At 42.8% G+C, this 17,938-nt stretch overlaps 1 protein-coding gene across 1 annotated transcript in view; it reads left to right on the forward strand.

Moving 5' to 3' along the window:
- Window positions 1–5,638: 5,638 nt before the first annotated feature.
- Window positions 5,639–17,938, forward strand: part of LOC137345153 (NACHT, LRR and PYD domains-containing protein 3-like) — a 79,345-nt gene continuing 67,045 nt past the window's right edge. Inside the window, exons 1-2 of the mRNA XM_068008621.1 lie at window positions 5,639–5,783; window positions 8,469–8,642. Coding sequence (XP_067864722.1) covers window positions 5,639–5,783; window positions 8,469–8,642 — 319 coding nt within the window. The remainder of the gene's footprint in view (window positions 5,784–8,468; window positions 8,643–17,938) is intronic.

Here is a 17,938-nt window from a genome sequence, read left to right on the forward strand (position 1 = left end):
TGCAGTTGATGTAGTTTACATGAATTTCAGCAAAACTTTTGACAAGGTCCCACATGGGAGACTTATCAAGAAAGCAAATGCTCATGGGATACAAGGTCACTTGATAAGGTGGATTCAAAATTGGCTTAGCTGTAGGAGACAAGAGAGTGATGACAAACGACCGTTTTAGTGACTGGAAGCCAGTGTCCAGTGGCGCACCACAGGGATATGTGCTGGGTCCCCCATTGTTTGCCATTTATATAAACGACATAGATGACTATGTGGGGGGGTAGGATCAATAGGTTCACGGATGACACAAAGATTGGCCGAGTGGTTAACAGTGAGGTGGAGTGTCTTAGGTTACAGGAAGATATCGACGGGATGGTCAAATGGGCAGAAAAGTGGCAGATGGAATTTAACGCTGAAAAGTGTGAGGTGAAACACTTTGGAAGGAGTAATATGACACGGAAGAATTCAATGAATAGCCGGGCACTGGGAAGTTCTGAGGAATAAGGGGATGTTGGCGTGCTTGTCCATGGATCTCTGAAGGCAGAAGGGCAGGTTAATAGAGTGGTGAAAAAGGCATATGGGACACTTGCCTTTTTCAATCGAGGCATAGATTACACAAGCAGGGAGGCCATGTTGGAGTTGTACAGAAACTTTGGTAAGGCCACAGCTGGAGTACCATGTGCAATTCTGGTCGCCATATTATAGGAAAGATGTGATTGCATTGGAGGGGGTGCAGAGGCGAATCACCAGGATGTTGCCTGGTACGGACCACTTAAGCTATGAAGAGAGGTTGGATAGGCTTGGGTTCTTTTCACTGGAGCAAAGAAGACTGAGGGGTGACCTGATCAAGGTGTACAAGCTTATGAAAGGCATGGGTAGGGTGGATAGGGAGCAGCTGTTTCCCTTAGTTGAAGGGTCAGTTACGAGGGGTCACAAATTTAAGGTGAGGGCAGAAGGTTTAAGGGGGATTTGAGGAAGAACATTTTTTACTCAGAGGGTGGTGACGGTGTGGAATGCCCTGCCTGGGAGAGTGGTAGAGGCGGGTTGCCTCACATCCATTATAAAGTACCTGGATGAACACTTGGCATGTCATAACATTCAAGGCTATGGGTCAAGGGCTGGCAAATGGGATTTGGTAGACATGTCAAATGTCTTTAATGCTTCGGTGCAGACTCGATGGTCCGAAGGGCCTCTTCTGCACTGCATTATTCTGTGATTCTGTGATTCTGTAATTAAATATATTCCAAATGTAGGGCATAATTCGTTACCTTTACCCTTTAAACTTCTTAATTTATCTCACAAGCATCCTTTACTTTCTTTATTCAATGCAATATGATTTTAGGCAGGTGCACGAAGTCTTACCAACCCTTAATAGGATGCAGTCAATTCATTTGAAAATTGCAACTAAAGAAAAGGGTGAAGTTCCTATTAATGCACATTGAAACTGTTAAACTGCCAAGAATACAAAGCGTGAGGAAAAACCAAGAGATACAGGCTTTACATCAGTGGTGGGAAAGTTATTGGAAGGGATTCTGAGAGACGTGATTTTTATGCAGTTCGAAAGGCATGATCTGATTAGGGATAATCAGAATGGCTTTGTGCCATTTGTGAAATCATGTCTCACGAATTTGATTGAGTTTTTCGAGGAGGTGACCAACAGGATTGACGAGGGCAGGGCGATGGACGTTGTCTACATGGACTTTAGAAAGACCTTTGACAAGGTCCCACATGGTAGGCTGGCCCGGAAGGTTCGAACACATAGGATCCAGGGTGAGCTAGCAAATTGGATAAAAAAATTCGCTTGATGAGAGGAGGCAGAAGGTGGTAGTGGAGGGTTGTTTTTCAGATTGGAGGTGGGTGACCAGTGGTGTGCCGCAGGGAGCAATGCTGAGCCCTCTGTTGTTTGTCTTATATATTAATGACTTGGATGTGAATGTAAGGGGCATGATTAGTAAGTTTGCAGATGACAGCATAATTGGTGGCATAGTGGACAGTGAAGAAGGTTGTCTAAGGTTACAACAGGATATAAATCAACTGGGTAACTGGCAAGGGAGTGGCAAATGAAATTTAACGCAGACAAGTGTGAAGTGATGCATTTTGGGAAGTTAAACCAGGGCAGGACATATGCAGTGAATGGCAGGGCCCTGGGCATTGTTGTTGAGCAGAGAGACCTTGGGGTGCAAGTGCATAGTTCCCTGAAAGTGGCAACACAGGTAGACAGGGTAGTGAAGAAGGCAGATGGCATGCATGCCTTCATCTGCCAAGGCGTTGTGTAAAAGAGTTAGGACGTCATGTTACAGTTGCACATAACGTTGGTTCGGCAGCATTTGGAATACTGTGTGCAGTTCTGATCGCCGCACTACAGGAAAGATGTGAGTAAGCTAGCGAGGATGCAAAAAAGATTCACCAGGATGTTGCCTGGTTTAGAGTGCTTTAGTTATAAAGAGAGATTGGATAGGCTGGGTCTGTTTTCGCTGGAGCGAAGGAGGCTGAGAGGGGACATGATAGAGGTATATAAAATTATGAGAGGCATAGCTAGGGTAGATAACCAGAGTCTGTTTCCCATGGTAGGGGTGACTAAAACTAGAGGGCATAGATTTAAGGTGAGAGGGAGGAGGTTTAAAGGGGATCAAAGGGGTAAATTTTTCACACAAATAATAGTGGGTATCTGGAATGAGCTGCCTGAGGAGGTGGTGGAGGCAGCAACAGTAGGGACATTTAAGAGGCATCTGGACAGGTACTTGAATGAGCAAGGCTTAGAGGGATATGGAATTAAGGCAAGCAGGTGCGATTAATATAGATAGGCATTATGGTCGGCATGGACGTGGTGGGCTGAAGGGCCTGTTTCTATGCTGTCCGATTCTACAAACCAAAACACAAAAAGTTTAAATTTGTGTCAATGAAAACTAGAACTCATTAAAAAATCTTATTACAGAACGGTACAGCAACTGATTACATTATAATTATTTCATTAAGATTAAAATGCCAAAGACCTTCAACACCCCTAGAATCAGCAAAGGACAAGAAAGGGCTAACCAGATAATTATGAGCCTGGGGCTTAGTTCTGCTCCAATGTATGCAAGAACCGTTTATTGATTAAAACACAGTAAGTTGAAGCACCAAGCTGAGAAGGAAGCAAACTTCAAAATATCTGCATTTTTCCGTGTTTCACTAACACAATTGTCATGCAAGACTGTTAGAGTGTGTCCGGGCCGGCCCAACCCGACCCGAGCCCGAATGCCGGTCCCAGAATAGCGACACGATCCGACCCGAATCCAATGCATGTCGTCGGGTCTCGTCGGGTTCGGGTCGGGTAGCCGTACTCTCGTGGCAACTTACATTCGAGCTACCCAAGTGCCAGGCAAAGAGAATCTCCAGGAAGAGAGGAACTTACCATCTCCCCTTGACATTTAATAGTATTGCCATTGCTACATCCACCACCAGGATAAACATACGAACATACGAAATAATAGCAGGAGTAGGTCACTCGGCCCCTTGAACCGACTCTGCCATCCAACAGAATCACGGCTGATTTGACTATAACCTCAACTTCACAATATTACACGTTATACACCATTTCCCAGATGTGTCACCACTCCTGTAGCCTATCTATATCCCCTTGTAGCCTCCTTATGTCCTCTTCACATTTTGTTTTCCTACCTACCTTTGTGTCATCAGCAAATTTGGTAACATACCTTCGGTCCCTTCATCCACGTCATTTATATAAATTGCAAAAAGTTGCGTCCCCAGCACAGATCTCTATGGCACACCACTCAACCAGAAAATGACCAATTTCTGCCTACTCTGTGTTTCCTATCAGCTAGCCAATTTTCTATCCATGCCAATATATTCCACTCCTACACCATGAGATTTTATTTTCTGCAATAACCTTTGATGTCAAACCTTATCAAATGCCTTCTGGAAAACTAAGTACAGTACATGCACCGATTTCGCCTTGATTAAACATGATATCCCTTTCACAAAAGCAAGGTGACTCTACCTGATTACCTTAAATGTTTCTAAGTACCCGGCTATAACATTTTAAATAATATCTTCAAAACTTTCCCCTATGGCAGATGTTAAGATAAATGGAGTGCAGCTCAAACAACGCCCAAGAACATCACCACCATACAGGACAAAGCAGCCTGATTCATCAGGACCTCATCCACCACCTTAAGCATTCATTCTCTCCACCACCAGCACGCAGTAGCAGCAGTGTGTACCATCTGCAAGATGCTGTGCAGCAACTTGCCAAGGCTCATTTGACGTCTCCATCCCTTGACCACCTGTTCAGTTATTCTCTGAGACCTTGTCCTATCAACACCTTCTCTTTCCTTATCTCTTGCTCCACCCTCGCTTTACTTGCTTAAAAACTTTTACATTCCTAATAAATGCCAGTTCTGATGAAGGGTCAATGACCTGCAATGTTAACTCTGCTTCTCTCTGCACAGATGCTGTCAGACCTGCTGCGCATTTCCAGAGTTTCTTGTTTGCGTTTGAGATGTTTCTCAGCCTGGCACCATAAAGGCATCACATGTTGTCTGATTCTCGATCTGGTAATGAGAGGTGCTATCAGCCACCAGCACAGCCACCCAGTAAACCGCCCCCACGCCCCCACCCCCGCGCAACCCACCAATTATTGAATCGCCAATATCCACCATATCACAATTCGGCTCCCCCCAACCCCTGCCCCTTCCTCTTTGGATTGACCCCTGTTCCAAGATGCCATGGTCAACTGTCTGGCTGCAATTTGACAGTCATTATCCTAATAGGCACAGGTAATAACTACATTGCAGTTGTGGATGAGGTCAGTTTCTTCGAAACCTCGTTTTCTATGTCATGCAGCTTCAGCTTACACTGTACAGTCACACAAACCCAATTCTGCTCCCTCTTTTAGGAGTGACAAAGATCTGCAGAAAACGGCCCAGAGAGTCGTCCCCCTCCTTTTTGGAGTATTTCAACCTCTCCAAGCAGTTAAATTTAATCTGTTATCAGTATTGTTTCCCTTCCCATTATAGATATATCAGTGATTCCTCTTCTGATATATTTCAAGCACAATGGCCAGAAAGGAGTCCTGTGCACACTGTATAAATCATTTTCCTTTTCCCCTTGTAGTATCTTTCCTTACGAATAGATCTGGTGCTCGTTGAAATCGCGCATGAATATTATTTATCTTTATTTACTCGTTTAATTTTATTTTTTGCAAAGCTATGCATCCGTTCTCACTCTCCCAATGTTACGTGTACTGTAGCATTTCGGCTTTTAATCCTTTGGATTTCTTTATTATATTGATTGCTATTATTATTGTTGTTTGAAGTAATATACAATTATAGTATACAGGCACAATGTCCTAAATTGCCTCCTTGTGTAGTGTAAGATTTGATAACCTAATGCGATATTTTCAAAAGCAACTTGGTGAATGGCGTTTCAGGAATAATGTCACACGCCTCCCTGCAATAACAAAGGCTTCTTCATCCGCGAAATGATTTCAAATTTCTCAATCGGCATAGAACTCTCTTCTCTGTTTGACTTGCATCACCCTCAACCTCAAACGGTGATAGATGTGTCAGATATACAGAGTAACTAGAATAACACGGCTCCTATTGTATCCATTCTATTCTATGAAATTGCACTTTGCATGGATAACAGCATGGATTTTATTACTGATGCTGTTAGATTGGATGATGGAGCCTGTGGAGTTATCGAGCCCTTTATGACAAACACGTTGTCAGCAGGTGCACAGTCTGCAACCTATAGTGTTTCGTCAGTACATAAGACCTCAACTGGTTTCAGCAGTATGTGCATTGCAGATAAGTGCTCAGTTAAGCATTTCTGGACAAAACAATTATTAACGTCGTCTTGTATGGAAACTTATTGTACCACACAGTGGTATGCACAATTCCAATCAGCATATTATACGAAAAAGTATATGGAAACATTGGTGATGTGGCAATAGAGAAAATACAAAGATGAATCTAGAACTGAGATCATACTTATCAGAGAAGATGGAACAGGATGGGTCTCTTTTCTCTGAATAAAATAAAATGAAAAGGTGACAAGACAAATAAGTAAAATTGTGAAGATGTTTCATAAGGTAGGCGTAGGGGGAAGAACCCATAAATACGAGAAAATGGTTGCAAAAGAATTGAGGAAAATATGATCTTGAACCTGGAACGTTGTTACAATTGGAACCCAAACTCAATACTACAGAGAAATTTGCAATAAATAGCATGGAGGCTTTCATATGGATGCGAGAGAAATGTGTGAGGAAGAACGGAACAGAAAAAAGGTCTACTCATAGATAACGGGTGCGCAACCTTTTCACGTGAGGGATGACATTGCAAATGTTGCCCGACTGAGGGGTGGGGAGAAAATGTTGAAAGGATAAATACATTAGAAATTTAACTTACTGTTATCTAAACAACATAAAAGTGCAGTTTGGTGTACAAACTTTAAATTTGAAGATTAATTTATTAAGTTACTATGCTGAACACTGATTTAGTGAGATGCCTACCATTGTTTTTGCTTGCAAATGTAATGAATGTCTGCCTGCACACTTGTTATGGAGACGCAGAGTATTCCAGATGGATGTTCATCTGTTCAGAGTGATCGTGATCGGCCTTTCTTATTTTCTGTGTCTGTCTCGCTCTCATTCTTTCTACCTACTCAGCTCACAATTCAAAGTGAAACTAAAACCTACAATCAGGTCACGTGACAGTCATAACGCTTCCTGTCATTTCCCTGGTGAGTTGCTTGGAAACAGTTGCTTTGCAGTCTGCAAACTCAACTCAATCCAAACACCAAGTTTCGGCATTTAATGTCCACAGAGAAAACCCGCTTTTCTCAGTTTGAAAAGCACGCAGAATTCCTAACTTTCAAAAACAACTCCCATGACCATATATGTATCTGTGCCTGCACATTGTGTGTTCGCTCATTGTGCACTTTTGTACGTTATAACTTTGTGTGTTATGCACGTGCATTGTGTACCTTTGCATTCTCGTATGTACCCCATATGTTACTACATTGTGTAGATGCACCATTTGCACTTCCGCACTGTGCTGCTGTACATTGCGTGTATGTATATTGTGTGTTTCTTTAATTCATGAGAACGTACTTCGAATACCTAACATATTTACGGCACTAACATGGTTTGCTTTAGTTTAGAAAGGTAGCAGATTGAAGTATTTATCTTTCGGTCGTTGACAAAAGTGTCTGATAATTTGCAAAATGTTCCAGTTCCTGCTTAATCCATTTGCTTTGATGCCCCGTCAATATTACAAGATACCAGAGAAGCTAGCTGCAATTGACGGCCACATTAATTAATATCATTCTGAAACAAGTGTAGTTTAACAGACTGTAGAACGCCCAACTTAATGTAATCTTCAGTATAGAATCACTTATACAGAAGTAAATTTAAATCAGCTGTCCAATACACAGCCACCCACTTTCCCCTTCCAATGACTTCAATCTTGTCTGTTGTATACCGGGCAGATTATTCAATATTGCCATATTTGCACAATTAGCGATTAGCACAGTGATTTCCTGTTCTGTGCAAGTAAACAGGATCAGATACCTCGATGCATCCATTGAATGATGCACTCATCTTTAACGTGATGCCTTTCAGCACACAAAGAGGTATTGCTGGAAAGTGAGACAAGAAATGAAGAGCAGTGTGATTGACAGTAATGTTTCGTTTTCTATCCTGTCTATCTTCTCGTTCCATAACTGCACTGCTAGAATGGTCAGCAATTGCATTGCCACTGTGGCGCTTTGACCTGCCATGTGAAGAAAGAACATAGACTGATGGTAAATAGACGGATTGAATTGTAAAATCTTACAACATAACAGAAGATCTCCCTGTCCATCGTGCCTGTGTCAGTTTTTGAAAGATTCTCCCTCACTATTCTTCCATAGCCCTGCATTCAGATAGTATTGCTTTTCCCTCCTTCATAGTGATTACTAAGTCGGTGCCATGAAAGAAAGTTGGTCAGTGAGTCCGAAAGAAGATGCTGTTGAGTAATCGAGGCTGTGTGTAAATGGTATATTATTCGAAAAGCTTTGATCGTCTTCATGATCCAATGGTTTCGAATCAAAGATTTTTCCATGGCCATCACTCTTACTCCATGAAGCTAACGTCGACTCTGCTTTTGCTGTAATTCGGTTTTAATTCGTATATTTGAGATAAGTATTCTAATTTCACATGGCCACATGCTGAAAGGATGGTAAACCGAAGTGCACAGTCAGTTCAACCACAGATCTTGTCTCCGAAGAACATTTGAGGTTACTCATTATGAGTCCGCTATTTAGCAGAGAAATTTAAAAAAATGACGACGATTAAGACCACATGGCAAAGCAAAAATAGGTAGAAATGAAATATATTGAAGGTAATCAATCAGTAGCATTCGGAGTTATTTCAGGCTTTTGCTAATCAGCGAATATTTGAACAAAAGGAACATATATCATGTTTTTCTAATTTACAGTTGATACCGCAATGGTTGGAGGACAATGCAAATGCTTCTTAATGGTCATAGCCGGAGCTATATTATGGCTGCGAGCACAAGTAGACCTCTGGGATTCTATCCAAGACAAATATTACATCCCTCCAGCTGAGGAAAACAATACTGACCTTGTTCTGCTTCCGGATCAACAAAAAGGTACAAATACTGTAAAACGATTTGCTGTCAAGTTAGAGAAAGTATTTCCTTCATTTATCTCAACCACAACGAAAAGTAATCAGTTAGTCCGTCATCCTCTATAAGAACTATTTGCTTTTCAACACTATCTAGGAATATTTTTATGTGAAGTGCACATGAAATGTGATTATTGTCTCAAACTTTATTATCTGTCACTCATTCATCGATAAATGGTGAACAAATTCACTTCAGCGTTCGATCTCCTTTGCTTCCTCGATTTGTTTTATGTAATTAAATCCACACTCCTACATTTATTTTTAACATCTCATTTTATGTCATTTTCTATGCACGTCCAAATAGATTCCGCCTCATCCATTTTATTCTCGACTATTTGTGCACCCTGCATGGCAATGTTCTCATATTTGGCAGCTATCTCATGATATCATATGGCGTTATCATACAATTCCATCCTAATACATCTGCGTTAAGTTGTCAAGCAAGCTGAAATATGTTTCATTATTTGTGAAATGTTCATTTTGTTGTCTGACAAATTTACACTTACAATTGATATTATTTCTGAGATGTTTCACTACCCTTACCTCACAGAGAAACCCCTCCTCGTTTCTAGAAAGTGATTCGATACGCATTCGTTCCTTGTTGTTCTGAAAGTGTACCCAGCTAAATAAAGTCCTGGACATGCCCCTCTTCCATCACGATGTTACTTCAACACATTGAATATTTAAAGGCACTGGTCAATCGAGTGCTGATATTGATGCATTTTCTTCAAATCGTCTATAATTATCTTCTATGCGTTTCTCTCTATTGATCATAAGCTCCTTATTGGTGTAGAGTATCTTTATTCTGCTGTAACTCTAACCTTATTAATTCATAGAATTAATCATGCTTTATATGAATCCTGAGTTCCGATGTTGCAATTAAATCTTTTATCAATTTCTCCTCGCTAGTTTGTTTAAAACTTTATGCAGCAGGAAACGTTTTAGAACACACACCACCAAACATACCCTTACACCCCCCACCACCCTGCGCAGTCAGCAGTCCAAAGGAATCATTCCATCCGCAACACCCTAGAGCACTCCTTCATTTTTTCGGACACCTCGCCCCCTCCCCATGGCAGTTTCCCATGCAATTGCAGAAGGTGTAATACCTGCCCTTTTACCATCTCTCTTCTTACTACCCAAGGCCTCAAACCGTCCATTCAGGTGAAGCAGCGATTTACTTAAACTTCTTTCAATTTTGTACTGTATTCACTGCTCAGAATGCGGTCTCCTCTACAATGGGGAGGCCAACGCAGATCAGGTGACTGTTTTGCAGAACACTTCTGCTTCGTCCGAAAACATGACACAGAGCTTCCAGTCGCTTGCTAATTCAATGCACAGCCCTGCTGTCATGCCCACATCGCTATCCAGGGTCGGGAACAGTGTTCCAGTGAACATCAACTCAAGCTGGAGAAACAGTGCCTTTTTTTTTATTATGAACGCTACTGCCTACTTGGACTGAACATTGAGTTCACTAATTTCAGAGCGTGACTGGCCCTTTTCATTTTTATTTTATTTTTATTGTTTGTTCTTTTATTTATACCTTGCACCTGCCTACTGTTTTTTCCTGATGGTGCTTTTTTGGCAAGGGCAGCTCATTATTCTGTCATTAACACTCCCTCTGCACTAATGCTTTAAGTATCATCACACACTTATTACACTCTCTTTACCTTTGCTCCATGACCTCTTTACAGTGCATCTCTCCCGGCTGTCTATCCTATCACACACCTTCCTTTGTGTTCTCCTTTCTCCTCCACCCCCGCTTTACTTTCATAAAACCTTCTACATTTCTAACTTTACCCAGTTCTGACGGAAGGTCACCGACCTGAAACGGTACCTCTGCTTCTCTCTCTGAACATGCTGCCAGAGCTGCTCTGTTTCTTTCCAGCGCTTATTGTTTTTATTTCAGATTTCCAGAATCCGCAGTATTTTGCTTTTATTTGATCTTATATCTTTATTGCATGCCCCAATAAAATTTTTCCTTCCAAATAACCAATAGCCACATGTATATATATATATATATATATACAGGATGCCGATATGTTATTACATCCTAAACAAAACAGCCAGAATATTGACATACTTTGAAATCCTTTAGACACGTGTGAGGATGCTAATGTGCTGTAAAATTTCGTACAGGCCTAATACAATTGCAATAACTGTGAAACACTATGCACACTTGATATACTGAATCCCAAACAGATCTGGCAAGAACCTGATACGCTGGGAAACCACATATACTCATGAAAGTATCATGATGAAGTGTAAAACCCCATACGAACCTGCCAGAACCCTGATGCAGTGTGATACCACATGCACACCAGGCAGGAAACTGATAACATGTGAATCCCATTAGATGCTGGGCAGTGACCTGACCAACTGAGAAAACTTAGGCACACCTGACAGCATACTGACACACAACGAATCCCCGCACTTAACTGGCAGGAACGTGATAGGCTGTCAACCCATGAAACCCAACCGGCTGGATCTCCATATATACCTGTCCTGATCCCAATGCAGTGCAAATTAAAATATACACCTTGCAGGAGCCTGCGACGCTGAAACCCATACACAGCTGCAGGATGCTGGTACTTTGTGAAACCACATACACTGCTTACAGCATCTTGGTGCATATGGAAATTCCATACATTACTGGCTGGATCCTGAATTACCGTGGAAACCAATAAAATTGTGATACACGGATACACTGATCATAGTGATCTATGAAACCCAAACACATCAGGTAGAATCCCAATACAGTGTGAAGCAACATACATAAAATCGTGGAATCATAAAATGGGTACACACTGAAGTACGCCATTTGGCCCGTCGAATGTGTGCCAGTATTCTGCTAGAGCAACTCAGCTAGTCCACACCCCAGTCCTTCTCCCAGAACTGCATTCTCCCCATACTCCCAACCCGCGTTTCGGGGCTGAGTCAATTCCATTTTAAAGGTCACGTTTGAATCTAATTCCACGTCCTGTGCGGGAAGTGTTTTCCAGTTCGTAATTCCTGGGTGTGTAGTTAAAAAAAAATGTTTCCTCATCTCGCCTTTGGTTCATTTATCAATAATTGTAATTGTCTTCCGAGTCTCGATTTCTTAGCCAATCGGAATGGTTTCCCTTTATTACATTGTATGTACCCCTCAATAATTTGAACACGTCAATCACATCTCCTCTCAACTTTCTCTTCTTGAAGGATAATGATTCAGCTTCAACAAATTGGTCCACATACCAGGGCCCCTCATCCATTCCTGTAAATAGTTTCTGCATCGTCTGGAAAACTTTCATATCATTCCTAAATTGCATTGCCCAGAATTGGACACAATGCTGCAGTTGAGACCAAACCATTGCTTTATAAAAGTTCATCATAACTTCCGTTTGTTATTTGTTTTTACAAGTTATTCATAAAGCTCAAGATTCTGTACGCCTTTTGAACCATCTTCCTAACCTGCCATCAACAATATATGTACATATGTCCACAGGTACCTCTGTTTCTGCAGCCCGTTTAGAATTGTATCAGTTATTTCATATTACTTCTCCTCGTTCGTCCTACTAAAACGTATCACTTCACACTTCTACACTAATAAACAAACCGTGGCTGAGGATTACTAACTCTGCTTAAAGCAATGCTCAGATTACAATTAAAAATGCGATACAGACTGACTACGTTGTGTTTTGAGAGTATTTCTGAGACTCATCAGAAAACTTTCTGCGACCCTTTGCCAAGATTTCATCAATATTATCAAGCCTTTCTCGGAAATTCTCTCAGGACTTCAAGGGTATTGAGTGAATGCTGTGCTGCTCTACCACATATATGCCACCATGAGAAAAATATTTGGTGAAGAACATTTCTAGGGGTGACAGCGTGAGAAACTGGAGGTGTAGCTAGAGCAAGGTAGAACATAGAACACAGAACATAGAACAGTACAGCACAGGACAGGCCCTCCGGCCCACGATGTTGTGCCGAAACTTTAACCTATTCCAAAATCAAACTAACTACCTACCATTCATTCTACTATCATCCATGAATCTATCCAAGAGTCGCTTAAATGTCCCTAATGTATCTGCTTCTACTACCACCGCTGGCAGCGCATTCCACGCACCCACCACTCTCTGTGCAAAGAACCTACCTCTGACATCTCCCCGAAACCTTGCTCCAATCACCTTACAATTATGCCCCCTGGTGATAGCCCTTTCCACCCTGGGAAAAAGTATCTTCCTATCCACTCTATCTATGCCTCTCATCATCTTGTACCCCCCTATCAAGTCACCTCTCATCCTTCTGCGCTCCAATGAGAAAAACCCTAGCTCCCTCAATCTTTCCCCGTAAGACATGCCCTCCAGTCCAGGCAGCATCCTGGTAAATCTCCTCTGCACCCTCTCTGAAGCTTTCACATCCTTCCTACAATGAGACGACCAGAACTGAACACAATATTCCAAGTATGGTCGAACCAGGGGCTTATAGAGCTGCAGCATAACCTCGTGGCTCTTAAACTCAATCCCCTGTTAATGAAAGCCAACACACCATAGGCCTTCTTAACAACCCTATCAACTTGGGTGGCAACTTTGAGCGATCAATGGTCATGGACCCCAGGATCCCTCTGTTCCTCCACACTACCAAGAATCCTGTCTTTAAGCCTGTATTCTGCATTCAAATTCGACCTTCCAAAATGAATCACTTCACACTTTTCCAGGTCGAACTCCATCAGCCACTTCTCAGCCCAGCTCTGCATCCTGTCAATGTCCCGTTGCAACCTGCAACAGCCTTCCACACTATCCACAACTCCAGCAACCTTCGTGTCATCGGCAAACTTGCTAACCCAGCCACTTCCTCATCCAAGTCATCAATAAAAATCACAAAGAGCAGAGGTCCCAGAACAGATCCTTGTGGAACACCACTGGTCACCGAGCTCCATGCTGAATACTTTCCATCCACTACCACACTCTGACTTCCATGGGCTAGACAATTTTGTATCCAGACAGCCAACTTTCCCTGAATCCCATGCCTCCTTAGTTTCTGAATGAGCCTACCATGGGGAACCTTATCAAACGCCTTGCTAAAATCCATATACACCACATCCACTGCTCTTACTTCATCAATGTGTTTTGTCACATCTTCAAAGAATTCAATAAGGCTTGTGAGGCACGACCTGCCCCTCACAAAGCCATGCTGACTGTCTCTAAACAAACCATGCTTTTCCAAATAATCATGAATCCTATCTCTCAGAATCCTCTCCAATAATTTGCCCACTACCGACGTAAGACTGACTGGTCTATAATTCCCAGGGTTATCCCTATTCCCTTTCTTGAATAAGGGAGCAACATTTGCCACCCTCCAATCATCCAGTACTACTCCAGTGGACAGTGAGGACGCAAAGATCATCGCCAAAGGCGCAGCAATCTCTTCCCTCGATTCCCGTAATATCCTTGGGTATATCCCGTCTGCCCCCGGGGACTTATCCGTCCTCATATCATTCAACATTTCCAGCACATCCTCCCTCTTAACCTCAACCTGTTCGAGCATATCAGCCTGTTCCACGCTGTCCTCACAAACGACCAGGTCCCTCTCACTAGTGAATACTGATGCAAAGTATTCATTAAGGACCTCCCCTACCTCCTCCAACTCCAGGCACAAGTTCCCTCCACTATCTCTGATCGGCCCTACCCTCACTCTGGCCATCCTCTTGTTTTTCACATAAGTGTAGAACGCTTTGGGATTTTCCTTAATGCTACCCACCAAGACTTTTTCATGTCCGCTTCTAGCTCTCCTAAGTCCATTCTTCAGTTCCTTCCTGGCTACATTGTAACCCTCTAGAGCCCTGTCTGATCCTTGCTTCCTCAACCTGAAGTAAGCTGCCTTCTTCCTCTTGACTAGCTGCTTCACATCTCTTGTCATCCAAGGTTCCTTCACCGTACCCTGCCTCATCGATACAAACCTTTCCAGCAGTCGCAGCAAGTGGTCCCTAAACAACCTCCACATTTCTGTCGTGCATTTCCCTGAGAACATCTGTTCCCAATTTATGCTCCCCAATTCTTGCCTAATAGCATTGTAATTCCCCCTCCCCTATTAAATATTTTCCCATCTCGTCTGCTCCTGTCCCTCTCCATGACTATAGTAAAGGTCAGGGAGTTGTGATCACTATCACCGAAATGCTCTCCCACCAAGAGATCTGCCACCTGGCCTGGTTCGTTGCCAAGCACCAAGTCCAACATAGCCTCCCATCTAGCCGGCAGGTCCAACATAGCCTCCCCTCTAATCGTACCTCATGGCTACTGCAGCAGAAGGACCAGAATGGCAAGTAGGCCAGTCAGCGGTAGCCCCTCTCCACCTAGGGCCTTCAGAAAGCGTTAACCACGCAGTAAGATGACAAAAGACTAGTATTTGTGTAGGTGCAGCGTTACAAAGTTGGGCATGACAGGGACCTGTGTGCTCATGAAAGGAAGGTTCAGTCATAGTAGCGCAGATAAGACTCCATTGCTTGTGGCATTAAGGGTCACTTTACTATGTAATCTATGTGCTACTGGAAACTGCCAAGTTTACACAGGTTATACATTTTTTTATTTGCAATTCTCCCTACACTTCTGCTTCAGGAAGGTGTTTAAAATGCACTTGCACGTTTTCATAGTTTGTAATATCTGAGGAGCTGCTAGACTTGTATTTTAAGGGTAACACAAAGGACTTCGGGACTTTGTTTAAAAACAAATTGATTAGAAGTCACATGTCTTCAGATACGTAAACAGCAGGAGACTACTGACTAGGGGGAATAGCTTAAGGGAAGAGAAATGTCAAGATGTATAGGGGTCGAAGTTGGTTTCGTTTTGAATATTGTTTTGATTTAGTTGGGAGCCAGCCTGTCAAGCGAGAAACTATCAGCTTATCCTTTGTCATCTCCCTGAGAAACCGTGAGAATCAAGTATGATAGCTGAACTCCCTGATGCTTCATTTCTCCTGGAAAGCCTGATGACTATTCCCTGATGTCGCTTGAAGAGAACTGCTCTAAACAGATCCCAGTGACTGCTGTGTATACGTATTTGGGAAAACAGAAGAAAGGGACAACTGATGTCATTCCATATCTTCTCCATTATCTTTCAAATATTAATCAGTATTTGGCATTTTTTTTGTATTCTTTCTAAAGAGATCTCAGAACAAAAAACGTTTTTCATTGCTTCTTTAACTGGTGTGTTTGTGTGCGTGTGCGTATGCATGTGTGCGTGTGTGTGTGTTTGTGTTGGGCTAATCTAGAAGGGAACACTCATATTTCCATCTGTGCGTTAATGTTTTGTATCTTTACTGAATACATCTTGTTTTATAATACATCAATAATTCTGTTGTTTATTAAAGAAACCTGATTGCTGGAGTTTATTCCGAAATAAAAATAGAATATTTAATTAGCCACATCGGTAACTGGTTAAACATTTGAATATGTGCTGTGACCCGTGGAGAAGTGGAACTCGTGAAAGACAGTACACTCCTCCAGCCACGTTGGTAAAAGATGTCTCTGTGACTCTACAAAGACTGAGGAATGGTTAAATACCATTTCTAAATGCCCAGGAAGACCAAGGACCGAGTGCTTCAGGACCTGACAGGATTGCACGATGTGCAGTGTCCCAGGAAGCACATGTTGTCATGCGAGCTCATCGTTTAAACTAAGAGTTGTTTAAGAAGAGAAGGATTCCAATAACTCAATGTGGAGCTTTTCTGGAACCATCGGTAGTGCACTATGCAGTTGAAAGTCTGTTATCTAGGGAGCTGTCACAATGCGTTTATGGTGACTCTCACAGCTCTTTGAGTCCCAATGCAGTGTGCATGAATGCCACCTGTTCCCATGGCTCAGGACTGCCCAGAGAACCTCCCCCCCGCCCCGCCCCCAAACGTCAGCTAAGCATTCATACATGAAGAGTAATCAATGACTACGAACGTCACTGGACAGCATTGGAGTCCTGAGGCAGAGGTTCAGATGTCTTTGCAAGTCAGGATGCGCCCTGCAGTAATCTGCTGCACTCACAACTCTCGCGGTGACTTGGTGCATGCTGATATTCTGGCAGTCATGGGAGTCAGAGAGTCATAAAGTCGTACAACATTGAAACAGGCCCTTCCGCCCACCGGGTCCCTGCCGACCATAATGCCTGTCTATACTAATCCCACCTGCCTGCATTAATTCCATATCCCTCTATGCATTTTTCATTCAGGTACCTGTCCCAATGCCTCTGAACTGTTTGTACTGTTCCTGCCTCCACTACCTCCTCAGACAGTTCATTCCAGATATCCACTATTCTTTGTGTGAAAAATGTACCCCTTTGATCCCCTTCAAACCTCCTTCCTTTCAGCTTATTTCTATGCCCTCTAGCTTTAGTCACCCCTACCATGGGAAACAGACTCTGGATATCTACCCTATATGTGCCACTCATTATTTTATATAGCTCTATCATGTCCCCTCTCAACCTCCTTCGATCCAGAGAAAACAGACCCAGCCTATCCAATCTCTCTTTATAACTCAAGCCCTTCAAACCAGGCAACATCTTGCTGCATCTTTTCTGCACCCTCTCCAGCTTAATCACATCTTTCCTGTAGTGCAGCGACCAGAACTGCACACAGTACTCCAAATGCGGCCTAACCAATGTTATGTACAACTGTAAAATGACATCCCAACTCTGTGCTCAATGCCTCAGCCGATGAAGGCAAGCATGCCATACGCCTTCTTCACCACCCTGTCTACCTGTGTTGCCACTTTCAGGGAATTATGTACTTGCACCGCAAGGTCTTTCTGTCCAACAACGCTCCCCAGGGCCCTGTCATTCACTGCATATGTCCTGCCCTGGTTTAACTTCCCAAAATGCATCACTTCGTATTTGGCTGCGTTAAATTCCATTTGCCAATCCCTTGCCGAATTTCCCAGTTGATCTATACCCTGTTGTAACCTTAGACAACCTTCTTCATTGTCCACTATACCACCAATTTTGGTGTCATCTGCAAACTTACTAATCATGCCCCCTACATTCACATCCAAGTCATTAATATATATGACAAACAACAGAGGCCAAACACCGATCCCTTTGGGTCACCACTAGTCACCGGCCTCCAATCTGAAAAACAACCCTCCCTTACCACCCTCTGCCTCCTATCACCAATCCAATTTTGTATCCAGTTGGGTGGCTCACCCTAGATCCCATGTGTTCGAACATTCCGGACCATCCTACCATGCTGGACCTTCTCAAAGGCCTTTATCAAGTCCATGTAGACAACATCCACCGCCCTGTC

This window comes from Heterodontus francisci, chromosome 28, assembly GCF_036365525.1.
Source record: "Heterodontus francisci isolate sHetFra1 chromosome 28, sHetFra1.hap1, whole genome shotgun sequence".
In the NCBI taxonomy this organism is placed as follows: Eukaryota; Metazoa; Chordata; class Chondrichthyes; order Heterodontiformes; family Heterodontidae; genus Heterodontus; species Heterodontus francisci.